At 46.9% G+C, this 19543-nt stretch overlaps 1 protein-coding gene across 2 annotated transcripts in view; it reads left to right on the forward strand.

The window, feature by feature from the left end:
• The window catches only part of MTR (5-methyltetrahydrofolate-homocysteine methyltransferase), a 50872-nt gene extending 33881 nt beyond the window's left edge, over positions 1-16991 (forward strand). For both annotated transcript variants that reach the window (XM_085852294.1, XM_085852295.1), the window contains exons 19-32: positions 4207-4356; positions 5712-5819; positions 10741-10841; positions 10950-11017; positions 11641-11761; positions 12033-12114; positions 12273-12371; positions 12862-12937; positions 13267-13422; positions 14444-14640; positions 14742-14942; positions 15086-15278; positions 15402-15514; positions 16609-16991. In XM_085852294.1, the coding sequence (XP_085708420.1) occupies positions 4207-4356; positions 5712-5819; positions 10741-10841; positions 10950-11017; positions 11641-11761; positions 12033-12114; positions 12273-12371; positions 12862-12937; positions 13267-13422; positions 14444-14640; positions 14742-14942; positions 15086-15278; positions 15402-15514; positions 16609-16707 (1764 nt within the window). In that variant the 3' untranslated portion in view covers positions 16708-16991. The remainder of the gene's footprint in view (positions 1-4206; positions 4357-5711; positions 5820-10740; positions 10842-10949; positions 11018-11640; positions 11762-12032; positions 12115-12272; positions 12372-12861; positions 12938-13266; positions 13423-14443; positions 14641-14741; positions 14943-15085; positions 15279-15401; positions 15515-16608) is intronic.
• Positions 16992-19543: the final 2552 nt, after the last annotated feature.

Consider the following 19543-nt stretch of genomic DNA (forward strand, 5'->3'; position numbering starts at 1 on the left):
GGTGACAGGATTTGCACTCCGGCCACTGTAAAACACTTCACTCCCCAAAACACACAAAAAACCCAAAGAAAACTTAAAATTCATTCCGTGGGAGTACCTCCTGTGCAACTGCCCTTCGCAGGGCAACTCACCTGATGACTGGATTGGGGCAAAGCATTCGGGACCCCAATTCGTTGACGATAGGAGGAAAACCACGGGGTAATATTCCTCATTCGGATTGCAGTGGTGTGTGTCGGGGTGGTGTTGAGGTGTCGTGCACCAGACGGCAGTCTCCTCAGGTTAACATGAGGCGGTCCCTTCGGGAGGGTGTCTGGAATGTGCTTTCGCTAAGAGAAGATGATCACTGGTCCCTGTTTTAATTTGAGCTCCAGGGGTTGAACATCAGTATTGCAGCCCTCTCTGAGGTTCGGAGACTGGAGAGTAGTGAGATCATGGCAGGTTGTTAGACCTACTATTGGTCTGGTTGCTTTGATGGTTACCTCGCCAAAGGAGTTTCTGTCGCTGTGTCCAATAAGCTGATTCCAATGATAATTGAGGGAACACCGGTCAACGAGCGTATTATGAGACTGAGGATTCATCACTCCTCGGGTGTCATTTCCCTGGTCTCTGAATATTGTCCGACTGATGGGAGTAATCTCACTGTGAAGGATTCATTCTATGCCGCGCTCGAGTCTGCGGTTGATCAGTGCCCCAGGCGAGATACCCTTCTAGTCTTGGGGGATTTCAATGCATCGACTGGCACTGATAGGGATGGTTACGAGGAGTGTGGGCCTCGAACTGTGAAACGGAATCAAATTAATTTCCTTGACTTTGCAAGATGTCATGGACTCAGGGTGGCTGGTTCATGGTTTCAGCGCCTCCAGCCTCATCGCTGGACTTGGTATTCCAAAGTTGGTGATGATTCAAAGGAGATTGACCATGTGCTTGTTGATGGTCACTGGAGGATGATCCAGAACTGCAGGGTCTACCGGAGTGCTCAGTTCTTCAATACCGACCACAGGCTTGTTGTAGCAACTCTGAAGTTCAGCTTCAATCCAGGAGAATTGTACCATCCCAGCCTAGGCTGGATCTTGGCAAGCTCAAGGATGACAGGGTAGCTGAGGAGTTTATGAACAGAGTGAGTGAGGATTTTGGGGGTCTGAGTGTTTTGGGGAACCCTGAAGAGTTGTGGAGGGCATTCAAGACTACCATCCTTGATGTTGCCAGTGGAAGTCTTGGAACCCACCATAAGGTGAAGAAGAATTTTGTCTCTCAAAGGACACTTGATACTATTGACCAGAGTCACAGGGCCAGGCTTAATGGCAGAGCTGTGCTGTTCAGGGAGTTGAGGCAGAAAACGAAACGTGCACAAAGGAGGCCAATGTGCAAAAATTCTGTGAAGGGGTAGAGCATCACTTGTGGTCACATGATTCTCAGCCTGCTGACAGAGGAATTTGTGCATTGCATCTCTCCAAGCCCGTCCCTCCGTGTGCTGCAGTTAGAGAGGAGGGTGGTTGGTTCTTGACAGAGGAGTCTGAAATGAAGGCCCGCTGGGCCAGTTACTTTGAACGTGTGTACCAGGCTGACCCACCAGCTGTTGAGTTGGATGTCAGGAGGATAACTTTCCCTATTGCTGACCCTCCAATCAACTATGCACCACCTTCATTGGGGAAAACAGGCTACGGTGAACCATTTGAAAGGGGATAAAGCTCCTGGGATCTGTGGCATCCATGTTGAACTTCTCAAGGCTGGTGGAAATGCTGCACTCGTGTCATTGCATGTAGTTCTGTGCTCTGCCTGGAACACAGGCATCATCCCAACTGACTGTAAGAAGCACCTTGTTGTCCCTCTGGAAAGGCAAGGGTGATCACCAGGACTGCAACTACAACTGATGGGTGACGCTGTTCTCAGTGTCGGGCAAGGTCTTTGCTTGGATAATTATTGAAAAGGTTCATCACCATCTGCTTGAGAACCAGCACCCAGAGCATTCGGGCTTCACACCAAAGAGGTCAACGATTGACCGTATATTTGCTCTTGAGGTCCTTCCCGAACGCAGATGAGAGTTTCAACAGGGGCTGCTCACAGTATGATGATCTTAACAAAGCGTTCAATTCAGGGAATCAGGATGCCCTCTGTAGGATTCTTGGTCTTCTTGGGGTGCCACCAAAACTGATCAATCTGATTTCTGAACTATACTCTGGTACTCAGAGTGCTGTGAGATGTGGTGGTGCCATTTCCGACTTATTACCAGTTATCACTGGAGTTCGTCATGGGTGTGTACTGGCCCCCACACTTTTCAGCACTTGGATAGACTGGATTCTGGGAGGACACATAGAGGTCAAGTAGCAGTGCATCATTTTGGAATGTCAAGATCTTTGAACTTGATTTCGCATGTGATGTGGTCATCTTTGTGGGGACACTAGATATCCTTCTGGGGGCCCTCAAGTTGCTGAATGAGGAGTCAGAGCCGCTGGGATTATGGATTTCCTTGGTCAAAACTAAGTTTCAGGCTTTCAATTAATGACATCTTGTATGCTGCTAGCTTGTCTGTACCTGTTTGTGGTGAGGATGTTGAAGTCACGGAGAGATTCACTTACCTTGGCAGTGATATTCATGTATGCCTGGTGTTGGCTTAATGGCTAGAGAGGTGGGCTTGGGATCCTAGGGTTCTGAGTTCAAATCCCGCTTGTCTGTTGAATTTAAACCAGGTGGGGTTGACTCAGCCTGTCATCCTTCTGAGGTCGGCAAAATGAGTACCAGCTTGCTGTTATCCTGTGTCGGAGCGGCGACCCATCCAGGATTGTGCCCAATTGCCCAGGAGACTGCTGAGGCAGCACCAACGCTCTGCATAGAGTATGGTCCCAATGGATGGATGGATATTCATGTCTGCTTATTGTGAGCCAGAGGTAAATAGATTCCTGGGTAGTCATGGATTCACTGGATTATAGGGTGTGGTGCTTTCGGTATCTGTGCAGGAGGACGAAAGTCCACGCCTTTAAGTCCTTCGTGCTTCCAGTCTTGCTCTTCGGATGTGAGACTTGGATTCTGACCAGGGATCTGAGATGGAAACAACTCCTTCGGTGCCAGGTCTCTTCGGAGAATCCTTGGCTATCGCTGGTCAGACATTGTATCAAACAAGCAGTTGCTGAGAAAGAGTCAGATGAGATTTGTCACCTCTACTGTTTAGTCCGTGAGCATCAGTTGCGGCTGTATAGACTTGTGGCTCGTTTTCCTGATACTGATCCTGCTCTCCAGATTCTCTCCGCGAGGGAGCTTTGGGAGTGGAGGAGGCCAACAGGCCGACAACGTGCCTTGTGGTTGATCAATGGCTTGAGTGGTGCCATCACCATAATAGTCATCGTGCCATCAGGTTGATCGGCATCTCAAGGAGATGGGGATGGGCCAGGCATCTGCCTGGGGGGGGGGGGCAGACGGAGGCCCCCGGAAAGTGGACACAACAGCGTGCTATTCCGGTACATACTCCCATACCTGACCTGACCTGACTCACCATTTGAACCGTTAGCCTGCAGTCATGGTGAAATACATTTCCAGTTTGCAATGAGAGAAGGACGCCATGGCGTTGATGAGTCATGTCATGCCTTTAAATCACCTGAACATCATAAATATTGACTCCAAGACAATGTGTTCAAGCGGGATGCCATTGCAAATGATATGTACACACCTTAGGTTGGAATATGAAAGCACATCTTGTGAATTCCAATGCACATTCATGAATTTGAATGCCCAAATACCACTAGCTCTCGACTTGAGTGAAATTGAATGCAGTTCATGCGACTTTTAAATTGACTGCAGGTTTAACGAAGTCAAATGCTGACAAAATTTAATTGAACAACCGTTTTAGATATCTGAATGATCTGATCATGCAGTCAAATTGAATGCCAAAAGATGAAAATGGCTGGGAAAACCTGCGGTAGGATTTCCACTGCACACAAGCTGATGGAGTTGTCCAGGTGTGCCAAACCTTTTCCCTCCTGCCAAATTATATTGGTCTGGAAGGTCATGGCAAACGCAACATATTAGTTCTTGATTGGAGAAAAATTCTCAATACTCCCATTCAGCTTGTGCAGGTGAAGTAGACTCTGTGCAGACTTCGAAACACGAACACAAAATGAGAAAGTAATTATTGTGTTGTTAATTAAATAATTGTTTTTGATTTGCTTTATTCGTTAACGCCATCATTTGCTCGCACTTTTACTCCAACACCAGGGTATAGATAAGTATGTGGTAGAAGATGTTGAAGAGGCGAGGACGAGCTCCCAGTACCATCGGCCGTTGCACATCATCGAGGGACCTCTCATGAGTGGCATGCAGATCGTGGGAGATCTTTTTGGTGTTGGGAAAATGTTTCTTCCACAGGTGATAATTATTTTACTTTAACAAGAGAATTCAGTTTTGTGGAGAAATATTGCTCTGGTTGTTTGATACTTATTTTGAAAGCACATTCTAAGCTAAACAACTTTTGAAATATTTTGTCGTTCCTTTAAAAAAAAAAAAAGTTTTAAAATTAATTTTGCATCTTTTGTTTTTTTTTTTTTTTTTTTTTTACGTTCCTGCATCCCCGTGTTTACTTCCGCCATCAAAGGTGGACGGAGGTTATATTTTCACCCATGTTTGTCTATCTCTGTTTGTCTGTGAGTAGGATAATCTCAAAAAGTTGTGGACGGATTGGGACAAAATTGGGTGTGTGACGAAGACAAATTGGTTAGATTTTGGTTTGGATCCGGATCCAGCTACTAGAATTTTTTGAGTGATTCTTCACCATTTAATTGAGTGATGGGGTTAAAACTGATAAACAGGAGATTTTAAAAACTCAGCAAATAAATAAACATTTTGTATTGACCAAACTACAAATATTCCATCTGAAGGTACATAGCATGCCATTTATTTATTAAAGATCACATCCTCGAGGCGACCTCCTTCTCTGCACAGGCATTCCTCTCGTCTTCCACGCATGTTTCCCATGACGGGGCGTAGCATCTCCAAAGAAATTCCGGCAATTTTTTGACGAAGTCTTTCTTTCAGCTCTTCAATACTGTGTGGGTGATAAGTGTACACCTTGCTGTTTAAGTGCCTCCATAAAAAAAGTTACATACTGACAGGTCTGGGGACCTTGGAGGCCAAGTAATGTCACTCACTATTCCTGCAGATGATGTGGTTATGAAAAAGTAGTTGTACGGCGGCCATTGACACTCTGGCTTTGAGAGGTTGCGCCATCTTCTTGAAACCAATTGGCCTCATTAACTTGAGGAAACCTAGTCGCTAGTTGAAAAGTCACAAAAGTTGTGATCATGTTGGCAAAGCAGAGATCTGTTTTTAAAATCTCCCATTTCTCTGCCCCACCCTGTACAGCACTATACCTCAAAAAGTTATTGACTGATTCAGACGAAACTTGGTGGACAGGTTGGGTGTGTGAAAAGGGCGGATCGATTCGATTTTGGTGAAGATCCAGATACGAGAATTTTTTTTTTTAAATCTATACAAGTGATGATTTTTCACCATCAAGAGATGGGATCAAAAACGATATATCGCATGTTATTTCAAAAAGTTGTGGATGAGTTATGACAAAACTTGGTGGATTTTTATTCAGGCCAGATCCATATTCGGCCAATCAGTGAGACACAAAGCGTAAACTGTTCAGCCTGGCAGAGGTATGTGCTCTACCGAGTGTCGTTCTTGCTTTTATTTGTGACAAATTTCTCATGGATCCACAGGTGATAAAATCTGCACGGGTGATGAAGAAGGCAGTGTCTTATCTCTTTCCGTTCATGGAGAAGGACCGTCAGGAAGAGAAAAAAAATCAGTTGGCTCACGAAGATGAGGTGAGGGATTCCTTTTTTTTATTTACATTCGATATTGATGATAAATTGGTGAGAAGAATGCAAGGAAGCAGGGTGAGGGGCTTCGAAAAGGGCTTGGTGATGTGTGAAGTGAACATAACTTGGTCGATGCATGATGCTTGGTGGAAGAGTATGTATGCAGAGACTGTAGTCTTGGATGGACGGTATGTATGCAGAGACTGTAGTCTTGGATGGACGGTATGTATGCAGAGACTGTAGTCTTGGATGGAGGGGATGTATGCAGAGACTGTAGTCTTGGATGGACGGTATGTATGCAGACACTGTAGTCTTGGATAGACGGTATGTATGCAGAGACTGTAGTAATGGATGGACGGTATGTATGCAGACACTATGGTTTGGATTGAGGGTATGTATGCAGATACTGCAGTCTTGGATGGACGGTATGTATGCAGAGACTGTAGTCTTGGATGGACGGTATGTATGCAGAGACTGTAGTCTTGGATGGACGGTATGTATGCAGAGACTGTAGTCTTGGATGGAGGGTATGTATGCAGAGACTGTAGTATTGGATGGAGGGTATGTATGCAGACACTATAGTCTTGGATGGAGGGTATGTATGCAGAGACTGTAGTCTTGGATGGAGGGTATGTATGCAGAGACTGTAGTCTTGGATGGAGGGTATGTATGCAGAGACTGTAGTCTTGGATGGAGGGTATGTATGCAGACACTATAGTCTTCGATGGAGGGTATGTATGCAGAGACTGTAGTCTTGGATGGAGGGTATGTATGCAGAGACTGTAGTCTTGGATGGACGGTATGTATGCAGAGACTGTAGTCTTGGATGGAGGGTATGTATGCAGACACTGTAGTCTTGGATGGACTGTATGTATGCAGAGACTGTAGTCTTGGATGGACTGTATGTATGCAGACACTGTAGTCTTGGATGGACGGTATGTATGCTGAGACTGTAGTCTTGGATGGACGGTATGTATGCAGACACTGTAGTCAAAGGGGGGAGGAGCTCCTTGTGAGCCAACGGCCATCCATATCTAGTGCCCAACTGTGTCTGCGGACGTCCTCCTGCAGTTGGGTTACTTCTTATTAGGAGGTTGGTGGCAGGATTTGCACTCCAGCCACCGTAAAACACTTCATTCCGCAAAACGCAAAAACGCAAAAAAATCTGAAAACCCACTCCGTGGGAGTACCTCCTGTGCAGCTTCCCTTCGCAGGGCAGCTCACCGGATGATGGGATTGGGGCAAAGCCTTCGGGACCCCCAATCTTTGATAGGAGGGAAACCACGGGGTAACATCCCTGGGTCAGATTGCGGGAGAGTGTGTCGGAGTGGTGCTGAGGTGTCGTCCACCAGACGGCGGTCTCCTTGGGTTAACCTGAGGCGGTCCCTTCGGGTGGGTGCCTGGAATGTCCTATCCCTAAGAGAGGATGATCACCTGTCTCTGTTATCATCTGAGCTCAAGCGTTTGGACATCGGGATTGCAGCTCTCTCTGAGGTTCGGAGACCGGATTGCGGCGAGATAATGGTGGGTGGTTACACCTACTATTGGTCTGGTCGCTCTGATGGTTACCATACCCAAGGAGTTGCTGTAGCTGTGTCCAATAAGCTGACCCCAATGATAATTGAGGTAACACCGGTCAACGAGCGTATTATGAGATTAAGGATTCGTCACTCCTTAGGTGTCATTTCCCTGGTCTCTATTTATGCTCCGACTGAGGCGAGTGATCTTACCGTGAAGGACACATTCTACGCCACACTCGAGTCTGTGGTTGATCAGTGCCCCAGACGAGATACACTTCTAGTCTTGGGGGATTTCAATGCATCGACTGGAACTGATAGGGATGGTTATGAGGTGTGTGTTGGTCCCCATGGGTCAGGAACTATGAACCAGAATAGCACTAAGTTCCTTGACTTTGCAAGAAGTCATGGACTTAGGGTGGCTGGTTCATGGTTTCAGCGCCCGCAAGCTCATCGCTGGACTTTGTATTCCAACGCTGGCGGTGTGGCAAAGGAGATTGACCATGTCCTCATTGACGGTCGTTGGAGGATGATCCAGAACTGCAGGGTCTACCGGAGTGCTCAGTTCCTCAATACTGACCACAGGCTTGTTGTAGCAACTCTAAAGCTGCACCTTAAATCCTGGAGAATGGTACCATCCCAGCCTAGGCTGGATGTTGCCAAGCTCAGGGATGAGAGAGTAGCTGAGGAGTTTGCGAACAGGCTGAGTGGACACTTGGGGGGTCTGGGTGCTTTGGGGGGTCCTGAAGAGTTGTGGAGCACCTTCAAGACCACCGTCCTTGATGTTGCCGGTGGATGCCTTGGAGTTCACCGCAGGGCAAAGAAGAATTTTGTCTCTCAAGGGACACTGGATACCATTGACCAGAGTCGCAGGGCCAGGCTGAATGGCAGAGCTGAGCTGTTCAGGGAGCTGAGGCGTAAAACTGTACGTGCACTGAGGGTGGACAAGGAGGCCTATGTGCGAGGAATCTGGTGATTGTGGACAGGTGATTCTCGTCCCGCTTACAGGGGAATTCACGCATTACGTTCATCCAAGCCCATCCCTCGGAGCACTGCAGTTCGAGCAGAGAGTGGTAGGCTCTTGACAGAGGAGTCTGAAGTGAAGGCCCGCTGGGCCGGTTACTTTGAGCGGTTGTACCAGGCTGATCCCCCAGCTGTCGAGTTGGACGTCAAGGGTGTTACAATCCCTGTTGCTGACCCTCGAATCAACTGTGGTCCACCATCGCTTGTGGAAACACGGGCTGCGGTGAACCAGTTGAAACGGGGCAAAGCTCCAGGGATCTGTGGCATCCATGCCGAACTTCTCAAGGCTGGTGGAAATGCTGCACTCGCGTCGTTGCATGCAGTTTTGTGCTCTGCCTGGAACACAGGCATCATCCCAACTGACTGGAAGAGGGGCCTTGTTGTCCCTCTCTGGAAAGGGAAGGGTGATCGCCAAGACTGCAACAACTACCGAGGGGTGACGCTGCTCTCAGTGCCGGGCAAGGTCTTTGCTCGGATAATTCTTGATAGGGTTCGCCACCATCTGCTTGAGCACCAGCGTCCAGAGCAGTCAGGCTTTACACCAAAGAGGTCAACGATTGACCGTATCCTTGCACTTCGTGTCCTCACCGAACGCAGGCGAGAGTTTCGGCAGGGGCTGCTTGCAGCCTATGTTGATCTCTGTAAAGCGTTCGATTCAGTGAATCGGGATGTCCTCTGGAGGATTCTTGGTCTTCGTGGGGTGCCACCAAAACTGATCGATCTGATGTCTGAACTCTACTCTGATACTGAGAGTGCTGTGAAGTGTGGTGGTACCATCTCTGACTTATTTCCAGTTGTTACTGGAGTTCGTCAGGGGTGTGTACTTGCCCCCACACTTTTCAGCACTTGTATGGACTGGATTTTTGGGAGGATGTCGGAGAGATCAAGTTGCGGTGCATCGTTTGGCAATGTCAAGATCTCGGACCTTGATTTTGCAGATGATGCAGTCATCTTTGCGGAGACTTTAGACATCCTCTTGGGGGCCCTCGAGGTGCTGAATGAGGAGTCGGAGCCGTTGGGATTACGGATTTCTTGGGTCAAAACAAAGATCCAGGCTTTCGGTGACATCTTGGATGCTGCTTTCCTGTCTGTGTCTGTTTGTGGTGAGGATGTTGAGGTCGTGGATAGATTCACTTACCTTGGCAGTGATATTCATGTCTCCGCAGGTTGTGAGCCGGAGGTCAATAGACGTCTGGGTCGGGCCTGGGGAGTCATGGATTCACTGGATCATGGGGTGTGGCGCTGCCGGTACCTGTGCGGGAGGACGAAAGTCCGAGTCTTCAGGTCCTTGGTACTTCCAGTCTTGCTCTATGGGTGCGAGACTTGGACTTTGACCAAGGATCTGAGACGGAGACTTAATTCCTTTGGTACCAGGTCTCTTCGGAGAATCCTTGGCTATCGCTGGTCGGATTTTGTGTCCAACGAGCGGTTGCTGAGAGAGACTCGGATGAGATTTGTTACCTGCATAGTCCGTGAGCGTCAGCTGCGGCTGTATGGACATGTGGCTCGTTTTCCTGACGCTGATCCTGCTCACCAGATTCTTTCAGCGAGGGAGTCTCATGAGTGGAGGAGGCCAGTGGGCCGACCACGTGCCTCATGGTTGCAGCAGGTTGACCATCATCTCAAGGAGATGGGGATGGGCCTGGCATCTGCCTGGGGGATGGCCAGATGGAGGCCCCTGGAGTACCGGCGGAAAGTGGACGCAGCGACCCGCTGTTCTGGCACATGCTCCCATACCTGACCTGACCTGACTGTAGTCTTGGATGGACTGTATGTATGCAGAGACTGTAGTCTTGGATGGAGGGTATGTATGCAGAGACTGTTGTCTTGGATGGTTGGTATGTATGCAGAGACTGTTGTCATGCATGGTGGTAAGTATGCAGACACAATGGTCTTGGATTGAGGGTATGTATGCACAGACTCTAGTCTTGGATGGTCGGTAAGTATGCAGACACTATGGTCTTGGATTGAGGGTATGTATGCAGACACTGTCGTGTTGGATGGACGGTATGTATGCAGAGACTGTAGTCTTGGATGGTCGGTAAGTATGCAGACACTATGGTCTTGGATTGAGGGTATGTATGCACAGACTGTAGTCTTGGATGGTTGGTATGTATGCAGACACTGTAGTCATGGATAGACGGTATGTATGCAGACACTGTAGTCATGGATAGACGGTATGTATGCAGACACTGTAGTCATGGATAGACGGTATGTATGCATGCAGACACTGTAGTCTTGGATGAACGGTATGTATGTAGTGTCTGCAGTATTGGATGGATGGTATGTATGTAGTGTCTGCAGTCTTGGATGGTCAATCCTTTGCTGCATCATAAATTCCTCTGTACAAGTGTATTTGTTAAGGTACAGCCATCCGGTTGTTTCAGGATCCATACAATGGTACTGTGGTGCTGGCAACCGTAAAGGGGGATGTACATGACATCGGAAAGAATATTGTAGGAGTTGTGCTTGGCTGCAACAACTTCAGGTTTAACCGCAAACCTTATCACAATTCCAACTACATCTCACTGTTTACACCACCGAATGGTGGACCCACCATGTCATCTGCTTTGTTGTTTGTTGTTGTTTCACCCAGGGTGATAGACTTGGGAGTTATGACTCCATGTGAGAAGATCCTCAACATGGCCATAGAATCAAAAGCTGGTGAGTAAACTGCAAAGTCTGACAGGATGGTGCACAAACGTGGTGTGCTTACCTTTGATTTGTCTCGTCTGGGTTTGATTGTTGACCCAACTGTAAACTCTCAGATTTGTGCTTCACAGGCAGTGTTGCATCACTGAGTGCACCGTTCCTCAGATGGATATTATGATGTAGATTCGTCTACAAGTTGGAGTTGGTGGAAGTTAAAGATCCCACAGTGTCCTTTGCAAAGAGTTGGCAAGTTATTGCCGGTACCTTAAACAAGTCGCCAATTCTCGCTCTTAACCTACAGGGGGTATGCATCAGTGGCACAACCACACTCCCAGCAATGATGCCAACCCGTAGCCACATACCGCACACGAATGTATGAAGTAAACTAGAACGGCACTCGGTAGACACCCAACTTGTCCACCAAATTTCGTCCAAATCCGTCCATAACTTTTTGAGATATCCTGCTCACAAACCGACACAGGTGAAAACATAACCTCCGTCCACCTTTAATGGCGGACGTAATTAAAACCTTTGGTTAATTAATTAAAAAGACCAGATTAATTCTCAAGAGAAACTGACCAACCTGTTTATTCCAACCCATTCCCTCCACTCCCCTTCACCTTCTCGTGCTGCAGACTTCGTGGGCTTGTCCGGACTCATCACACCTTCCCTTGATGAGATGATCCATGTGGCTAAAGAGATGGAGAGGATCGGTCTTACCATTCCACTGCTGATTGGTGGTGCAACTACTTCGAGGTGGGCCATTCCACCACCACCTTCTCCTCCACCCAAAATGTCCAGCTTTCTCTCTTTTGGTCTTACAAAATTTCCTTAAACAGTACAGTGGGTTCTCCTTTAACATCATCGTTGGTTGTGGCAATTTTTTATAACAGAACCTACCTTCTCTTGATGTAGCAACCACTGCGTTTAACTGAAAAGGTTTACATCTTAATATCATTTTCATCTTGTGTTCATATTTTCCTGGCCCTCTGTTTGCCCCGAAACACTACCACCAACCTATCCCCAGAAAGCACACGGCTGTGAAGATCGCTCCACAGTATTCCAACGTAGTGGTGCACGTGCTCGATGCCTCACGCAGTGTTGTTGTGGTACGGAAGTGAAAATGCACACAGTCACGAGTGGAGCCTTTTCTACAAAAATGAACTCGGTCCATATCGACTCTTTTCGCTTTTAACGTGTAACCTTGCTCACATGCAATATAATAAGCATGTCCTGGGCACGTTGTGTTATTTGGTTGTCATTGTAGTGTTCGAGCCTGCTCGATGAAGATCTCAAAGACGATTTTTGTGAAGACTTGTCGGAAGAGTATGACATTCTACGCCAAGAGCATTACGACTCGTTAAAGGTAACTTGAGAGATTGGGGGGGGGGGTAGTGGTGAGTTTGGGAGGGTGTTCAGACATGGTAGTGATTACAAATACTGTATCGGTAACATTGACAAACCGGTTACTACTGTCACCGACTTTGACTCCACTTCCATTAATGATGTAGCTCAAAGACCATTTTGATGCTGCTTGCCAACAGGTCCTGCATCCGACAACACTATTGGATGAGACTTTAAGCTGTCTCATCCATTAGTGCTGTCGGTATTTCTATTCTCCTTCTGCTTCTGCACGTTTTGTCGGTATTTCTAATCCTTTCAAAAAGACCATGTGTGCCAGAATCTTGTCCGTTCCCTGTTATGCCATCAAGGTTGGAATTTTTTAGTTTCTTAAGGGGGATTTCAACCTTAGAACCAACTTGATCGAGCCCATTGATGAAGATTAAATTGATATTTGAGAACTATTCATGTGTTGGAATGGTGACTCCTGTTTTTTTTTAAACTGATATCTGTAGGATCGCAGGTATCTCTCTCTGGAGCAGGCCAGGCAACGTGGCCTGCATATTGACTGGACAGGAGACGTTAAGCCTGGTAGGCCTGGGGAAATGTAGAGGGGGGGGGGGAGTGACACCTGATTTCATTGTTCCTTCCTTGTCAGTTCTTTCTCCACCTCTTCAATGAGGCACAAGCCATGAACTTAAAGTGTTTTTATTTTTAGTCTGAAATACAGCACAAAATACACCAATTACTACCTCAATGTAATTCTGTACAGCTTGCAATCTTGGAGACTTAAAATCTTCATTGCTAATCGTGATTAGTGAGAAAGAGGGAGCAAGTTTAAATGGACTCTTGGCCCGAGTCTGAGCTCCTTTTGGCACAGCAAGGTGCCAATTACTGTCGCACTACCCCTTGTGCACCAGTGCAGCCACAGTTTCTGGGCACACGTGTCTTCGAGGACTACAACTTGCACCGGGTCGTGCCCTACATTGACTGGAGACCCTTCTTTGATGTGTGGCAATTGCGAGGGCGGTACCCCAACCGCTCTTACCCAAAAATCTTCAAAGACCCCACAATTGGTGAGCCCACCGTGTTTGTAAGTGGATAAAGAGATGGGTGGTGCTTCAGTAACCCCATTGTGTTTCATGTTTTGTAAAGAATATTACAAAATGTGAACAACCATTATATCATATATAGCCTATGTGCATGTATACCATCATGTGTTGTCTTTGTGCTAAGTAGGAATAAAATCAGTCCATTCATGTCTACGGCTGGTGGTGGCTTTATAGTTGGGGTGGTGGTCTTGGGATCCTCGGGTCCTGAGTTCAAATCCTGCTCAGCTGTTGAATCAATACCAGGTGTGGTTGAATCAGCTTGTCATCCTTCTGAGGTTGACAAAATGAGTAGCAGCTTGCTACGATGATTGAGCCGTTTGAGTATCCTGTGTTGGAGTGGTGACCTGTCCAGGATTGTGCCCAATAGCCCAGGAGACTGCTTTGGCAGCACCGATGCTCTGTACAGAGTATGGTCTTGGTGGATGAATACATGTCTGAGATATGGTTGTGGGTGCATGCACGCTTGCACAGACATGAAAATTGAGACCAAATCTGGAAACCCCTGTTTTGGATTAAGTCCAATGGGGGCTAAGAATATCAAATCTCAAAGCTCCCTTTTAATGCATCCCATGGTATGCAACATGGGAAGGAAAGCAGTGGAGGAGAGGAGGTGCCAGAGATTGTTTTTGCATTGGGGAAATAGATGCTTACTAAGGAGCCATCTACATATTATATACACAAGGGAGAGGGGCATAGGGACATAAACTGAGAAAAGCAAGGGAAGGGAGATGTTTCTGGAAGAAAAAGAAGGGTAGAGGGTTGGGTAGAAGCTTGAGACAACGGAAAGAAGGTTTGGAGGAAACACGAGTCGAGGCTGAAGAGTTGGGTAATTATGGAGTACGTATATTGGGGAGGAAGTTAACTGTTTTTGTGCATGTCAACATCAATTCCTGGAAGAGGAGGAGATTGGGGGGTGGGAGAGGGGATAATTTGTAGTTTTAAAGCTCTCCCATTTCCAATGCCATCCTTTTACACAAATCTTTAGGAGAAGCGGCGCAGCAGGTTTTTGAAGATGCGCAAGCCATGCTCACCCGCCTCCTGGATGAAAAAAAGCTCACCGGTCGTGGCCTTGTGGGATTTTGGCCTGCTTGTGCGAGTGATGATGACATCTTGCTGTTCGGTCATGCCGTCATGCCACGTCGTGATCCCCCAATTGCTATATTCCATGGATTGAGGCAACAGGTCGATTTTATTTGTTGTTTAATCCCTTATTTTCGTTTAATATCGTAAAGCTGAAAAATGATTCATTTCATCCATCTTGCATTCTCCCCCCACCTTGGCAGGCAGAGAAGGATTCTGCAGACCCAGAGGCCTACCTCTGCTTGTCAGATTTCATAGCACCACAAGAGGCTGGTGTTGCAGACTACATAGGCCTATTTGCAGTTGCCTGCTTCGGAGCAGAACGTTTGAGCCGTGATTTTGAACAAAACTTTGATGATTACAACAGCATCATGGTGAAGGCCTTAGCTGACCGGCTGGCTGAGGTTAGTGAGAATGTGTTATTATTTCTTCAGAGGTACACACAGACTTGGGAGCACGTTTTTGTGTGTGCATGCATGCAAAATCTTTATTTTAAAACGGAGCACGAATTGCATGTGTAAAGCACAGAATGATCCTGATGTTGCAGGCCTTTGCTGAAGAGCTCCATACACGTGTGCGCCGTGAGTTCTGGGGTTATGCACAACAGGAGCAGCTTGATTCGGCAGAATTGCTACGTGTGCACTACAAGGGAGTGCGCCCTGCGCCTGGTTATCCGAGCCAACCGGATCATTCGGAAAAGCTCACCATGTGGTCATTAGCAGATATTGAGGCCGCTACTGGTATGGTGCAGCGTTTCACAGCACAAAACACCTGCTTTCTGTTACATACAGGAACTACTCTTTAACCTCCAGAAGTGTGCGCTTACTAGCATGGAATGCGGCACGTCCCTGTGGTTTTCCCAGGAATTGTTTTGACCGAATCCCTGGCTATGCTTCCAGCAGCTGCCGTTTCTGGCCTGTACTTTTCTCATCCCAAATCAAGTTATTTTGCAGTGGGAAAAGTGGCAGAGGATCAGGTATGAGGGAAAATGTCGAAATGTGAAATAATATTGATGGTTTTAATTATCTCATGATCAATTGTTCATAGATTTGGAGACCAGTCAGAGGAATGTTATTTATTGGTAATTCATTAACTATTTTATTTTATTTTTTGATCCTCCACCTTATTTATGTTTGTAATTTGCTGTTTTGCCACCTTTTAAAGTTTGCCTCACCTGTCCCTGCTGGGGTGTGCTTCACTTGAGCTGTCTCATTTGATAGAGAAATGGGCAAACTCCCAAAAGGAGGCTGTCTTGCATGATGAGGACAGACCGGTTGAAAGGGTGAACAAAATCAAATTATTTTCACAAACTCAACTCGTGTGTTCCCCTGAGATCATGTTAGATCAAGTTGATACACACTGTGTAATCCACAATCCATGCAAGCAATTCCAAGACAAAGCGCTTCCGACAATATCATGCTAAGGGCTTTGATTGTGCCTTTGCACATCCCCAATGTTGCCCTTAGCAAGGAGAAGTATTATCATTATATTATTCAAGTGATATATCTGTAAGCTGTGCAGTGAACATCATGCAATGATACTCTGATGCGAACGAGAGAGCATTCAAAACTAGGCCAAAGGTGTACCCTGATAAAACCCAGAAGTAGGAGACCATGGCGAATTTTACACATGACATAATGGGCTGACAAAGCTTGGAGTGAAGCTTGCCTTTGAAATGTCTCATGTGAATTTGATTCCTGTAAACTGTCAGGATTTGTGCTTCACAGGTATAGTGTTGCATCAACGGGTACAGTGTTGCATCAACGGGTACATTGTCCAAGCTGGGGTACACTGTCAATGAGTACACTGTCCAAGCTGCCACGATACTGCAGCTGGTAGATGTTAAAGATCCCAAGGCATCTTTCGCATCAGTAGGCCGTTGTGTGCCGAAACCCTGGCCAAAATTCAAATTCCTTGACCTAATGGGGCACTGCATCACCTGCAATGCAACACCTTAGAAGTGACACAACCAGTATTACTCCTCGGCACAACACACGAGGGGGAGGGGGGGGTGGGGGGGATGCAACGTCGTTTTGAATCCATGAAAATGAGTCGCCTTCACGGGTGCAGGTGAAGGAATACGCCTCAAGGAAGAAGGTGTCCATGGCAGAGGCGGAACGATGGCTGTCACCCTGTCTGGCATACGACGCAGAGAGCTCACCGAGATGATCTCACTGCCCCCCCCCTCCAAAAAAAAACTTGTCTAATTTCCCACTGATGATGTGCAAGTAATTATTTTGTTGCCTCTTCCATTCTGATAGTGAGGACGTGTCTTCATTGCAGAACACAAATTTGTATAATAATAATAATAATAATATAATAATAATATCATAATAATAATAATAATGAATGGTGAATAATGATCTGCCAAGAAACAATTTTACAAAATCATTTCCGAAAGGCATTTAATGTTGCATTTCGTTTGTCCAAACAAATATATTTTGATTATTTTATGTTCGCTTTGTTTCTGTTGTTGTTTTGCGTTGTAAAAGCATATCACTTTTGGGAGTGAAACTAATGTGAGATAGCCTTTTGAAAGTATTTTTAAATTGAGCTTAATGATGATGAGTGCGCATCGTTGACGAAGGCTACCATGTGGTGGAAAAATACCTTTTTCTCTGAATGAATTTGGTGGCTCAGTGCCGTAGGGGTTAGATTGGCCATTCTGAGTCTGGGAGTGGGGCGTTTTGAATGAGTCTTTCCAAAGACTTTAAAAATGGTACGTGCTGTTTCTTCGCTTGACACTCAGCATTGAGAGGATAGAGCACTGGCACACCTCAAGTGTTGGTATCCCTTTTTTTTTTTTCTTTTTTTTGTATACCTTGGTCGAGGCTCGTATGAGAGCTAACACACAACTCACAGCAAGGAGGCATGAGACAAGAGGGGTGGGAGTGGAAGGGACAAAACAGTGGGGAACAGACACATTAGGTGAACTGTGGAAGGGAGAGGGATGGGGATGGGACGGGGAACATGGCGAAGAGAAGATGGACATTTCAGGGACTTTCAGGGACTTTCAGGGAGGAAAGCAGGAGAAATGAAGGAAGTGGGCTTGGGTGGATTATCGGGGGTAGAAAAGATCGAGCATTTGGATGGGGGAAGATAAGAGGTGGTGGTGAACAGCTGTTTTGAAAGCCTGGAGGGAAGAATGGGAAAGAATAGAGTGAGGAAGTTTATTCCAAAGGCGGGAAAAAAGAGGAATGAAAGAGTGAAGATGAGCAGTGATTCGTGATTTTGGTAGTTTTACCAGAAGGGGGTTGTTGGCGGACCTTGAGCGCCCTGTGGAAATGTGGTGGGGACAAATCGCAGAGAGAGCAGGGGGGCAAGGCTGGAGAGGAGTCGGTAGAAGACAGAAAGACCACCGACCAACCTGCAGTGATTGAGTGAGAGGCCCAAAGACTCAGCTTCATTGCGGGAGATGCCGATGATCTTAAATGCCCTGGTTTCGACAGCGTGAAGCCGAGAAAGGTGGGAGGCAGGAGCACCAGCCCAGAGGGGAGAGCAGTACTCCATCACGCTACGGACAAAAGCTTTAAGTGGTCAGGAGCTCAAGAGGGCCGAGGAAGGACTTAGCACGACGGAGGATTCCCAGTCGGCGACTGGCTTTTGAGGCGAGGTTGGAAATGTGACTTTCCCAGGAAAGGTCATGGCAGATAGTGAGACCTAGAAGCTTGAAAGAAAAGACTTCTTCCAGAGGATTGTTGAGAAAGTGGATCGGGGGGTTTTGTAAACGGTCCTTTCGAAGAGACATAGTGAGAGTGTGAGATTTGTCTGGATTGAAAGACATGTTCCACGTGTTGGACCAGTTTGTGATTTTATCCAGATCTGCAGTGAGTGAAGAAGCTGCTGCTTGCCGGTCTGAGGGATGACAGATGGTACGGCAGAGGGTGGAGTCGTCGGCAAAGAGAAATAGAGGATTTTCCAGAGAGTCCGATAGATCATTGATGAAAACCAGAAAAAGAACAGGGCCCAGAACGCTACCTTGAGGAACTCCAGCCTGCACGGGAAGAGGGGATGAAAGAACTCCATTTAGGGCCACACGTTGACTGCGACAGGAGAGGAAGTCTGCGAGCCATGAGTGGAGATGGCCTTGAATACCATGGGAAGAGAGTTTGGTGAGTAGGGCAGGGTGCCAGACTGTGTCAAAAGCACGTGATATGTCCAGGGATACGGCTCGGATTTCCTGTCTGGCATTGAGGACCTCCATCCATTGATGGGAGAGCAGAAGCAGCATATCCAGGGTAGAGTGACCTGGTCTGAAACCAAATTGATGATTGGAAATCAAGCCATTGGAGAAGAGGAAGGATTTCATATCTGAGGCGATGATGGATTCCATCACCTTGCTGATGATTGGGAGAAGGCTGATTGGTCTGTAGTTATAGGGATCTGTTTTTGCACCTTTTTTATGCAGGGCAGTGATGTTAGCAGATTTCCAAGCAGATGGCAGATGACCTTGGGCAAATGAGAGGGTGAATAGAACAGAGAGAGGGTGAGCAAGAGCAGAAGAGCAGGATTTGAGGACACGTGGGCTGATGCAGTCTGGACCGGTTGCAGAATCTGACTCGAGGTTTGAAAGCAAGCTCTCCACCTTGTCAGGAGAAAAGGATACAGAGTCCAGGGACAGTTGGTTGCGACTGGGTAAAGTGGGTAGAGATAGAGATGGGTTTAGGACACAAGATTTAGCTGCAAACACCGAGTTTAGACATTCAGCTTTATCACGTGTGGAATCAGCAGTGCGGCCATTTGAGGTAAGGGAGGGGATGGAGGGGGAACATACACCAGAAACTGATTTGATTAAACGCCACCAGGATTTTGAGGAGGGAGAGAGGTTTGAGAGTTCAGACTTGAGATGAGAAAGATGTTGTTTTCTGGCTCTCCTAAGGGTAGATACACACTTGTTCCGAGCTTTGTGGAAAGAACTGAGATTGCCCTCAGTTGGGTTTGCTTTCCATGAGGCAAAGGCAAGTTGTTTCAGGACAACTGCCTCGCCACAAGCTTCAGTAAACCA

Source organism: Eptatretus burgeri, chromosome 13, assembly GCF_056783735.1.
Source record: "Eptatretus burgeri isolate ZD-2024b chromosome 13, Ebu_testis_v1, whole genome shotgun sequence".
Taxonomy (NCBI): domain Eukaryota; kingdom Metazoa; phylum Chordata; class Myxini; order Myxiniformes; family Myxinidae; genus Eptatretus; species Eptatretus burgeri.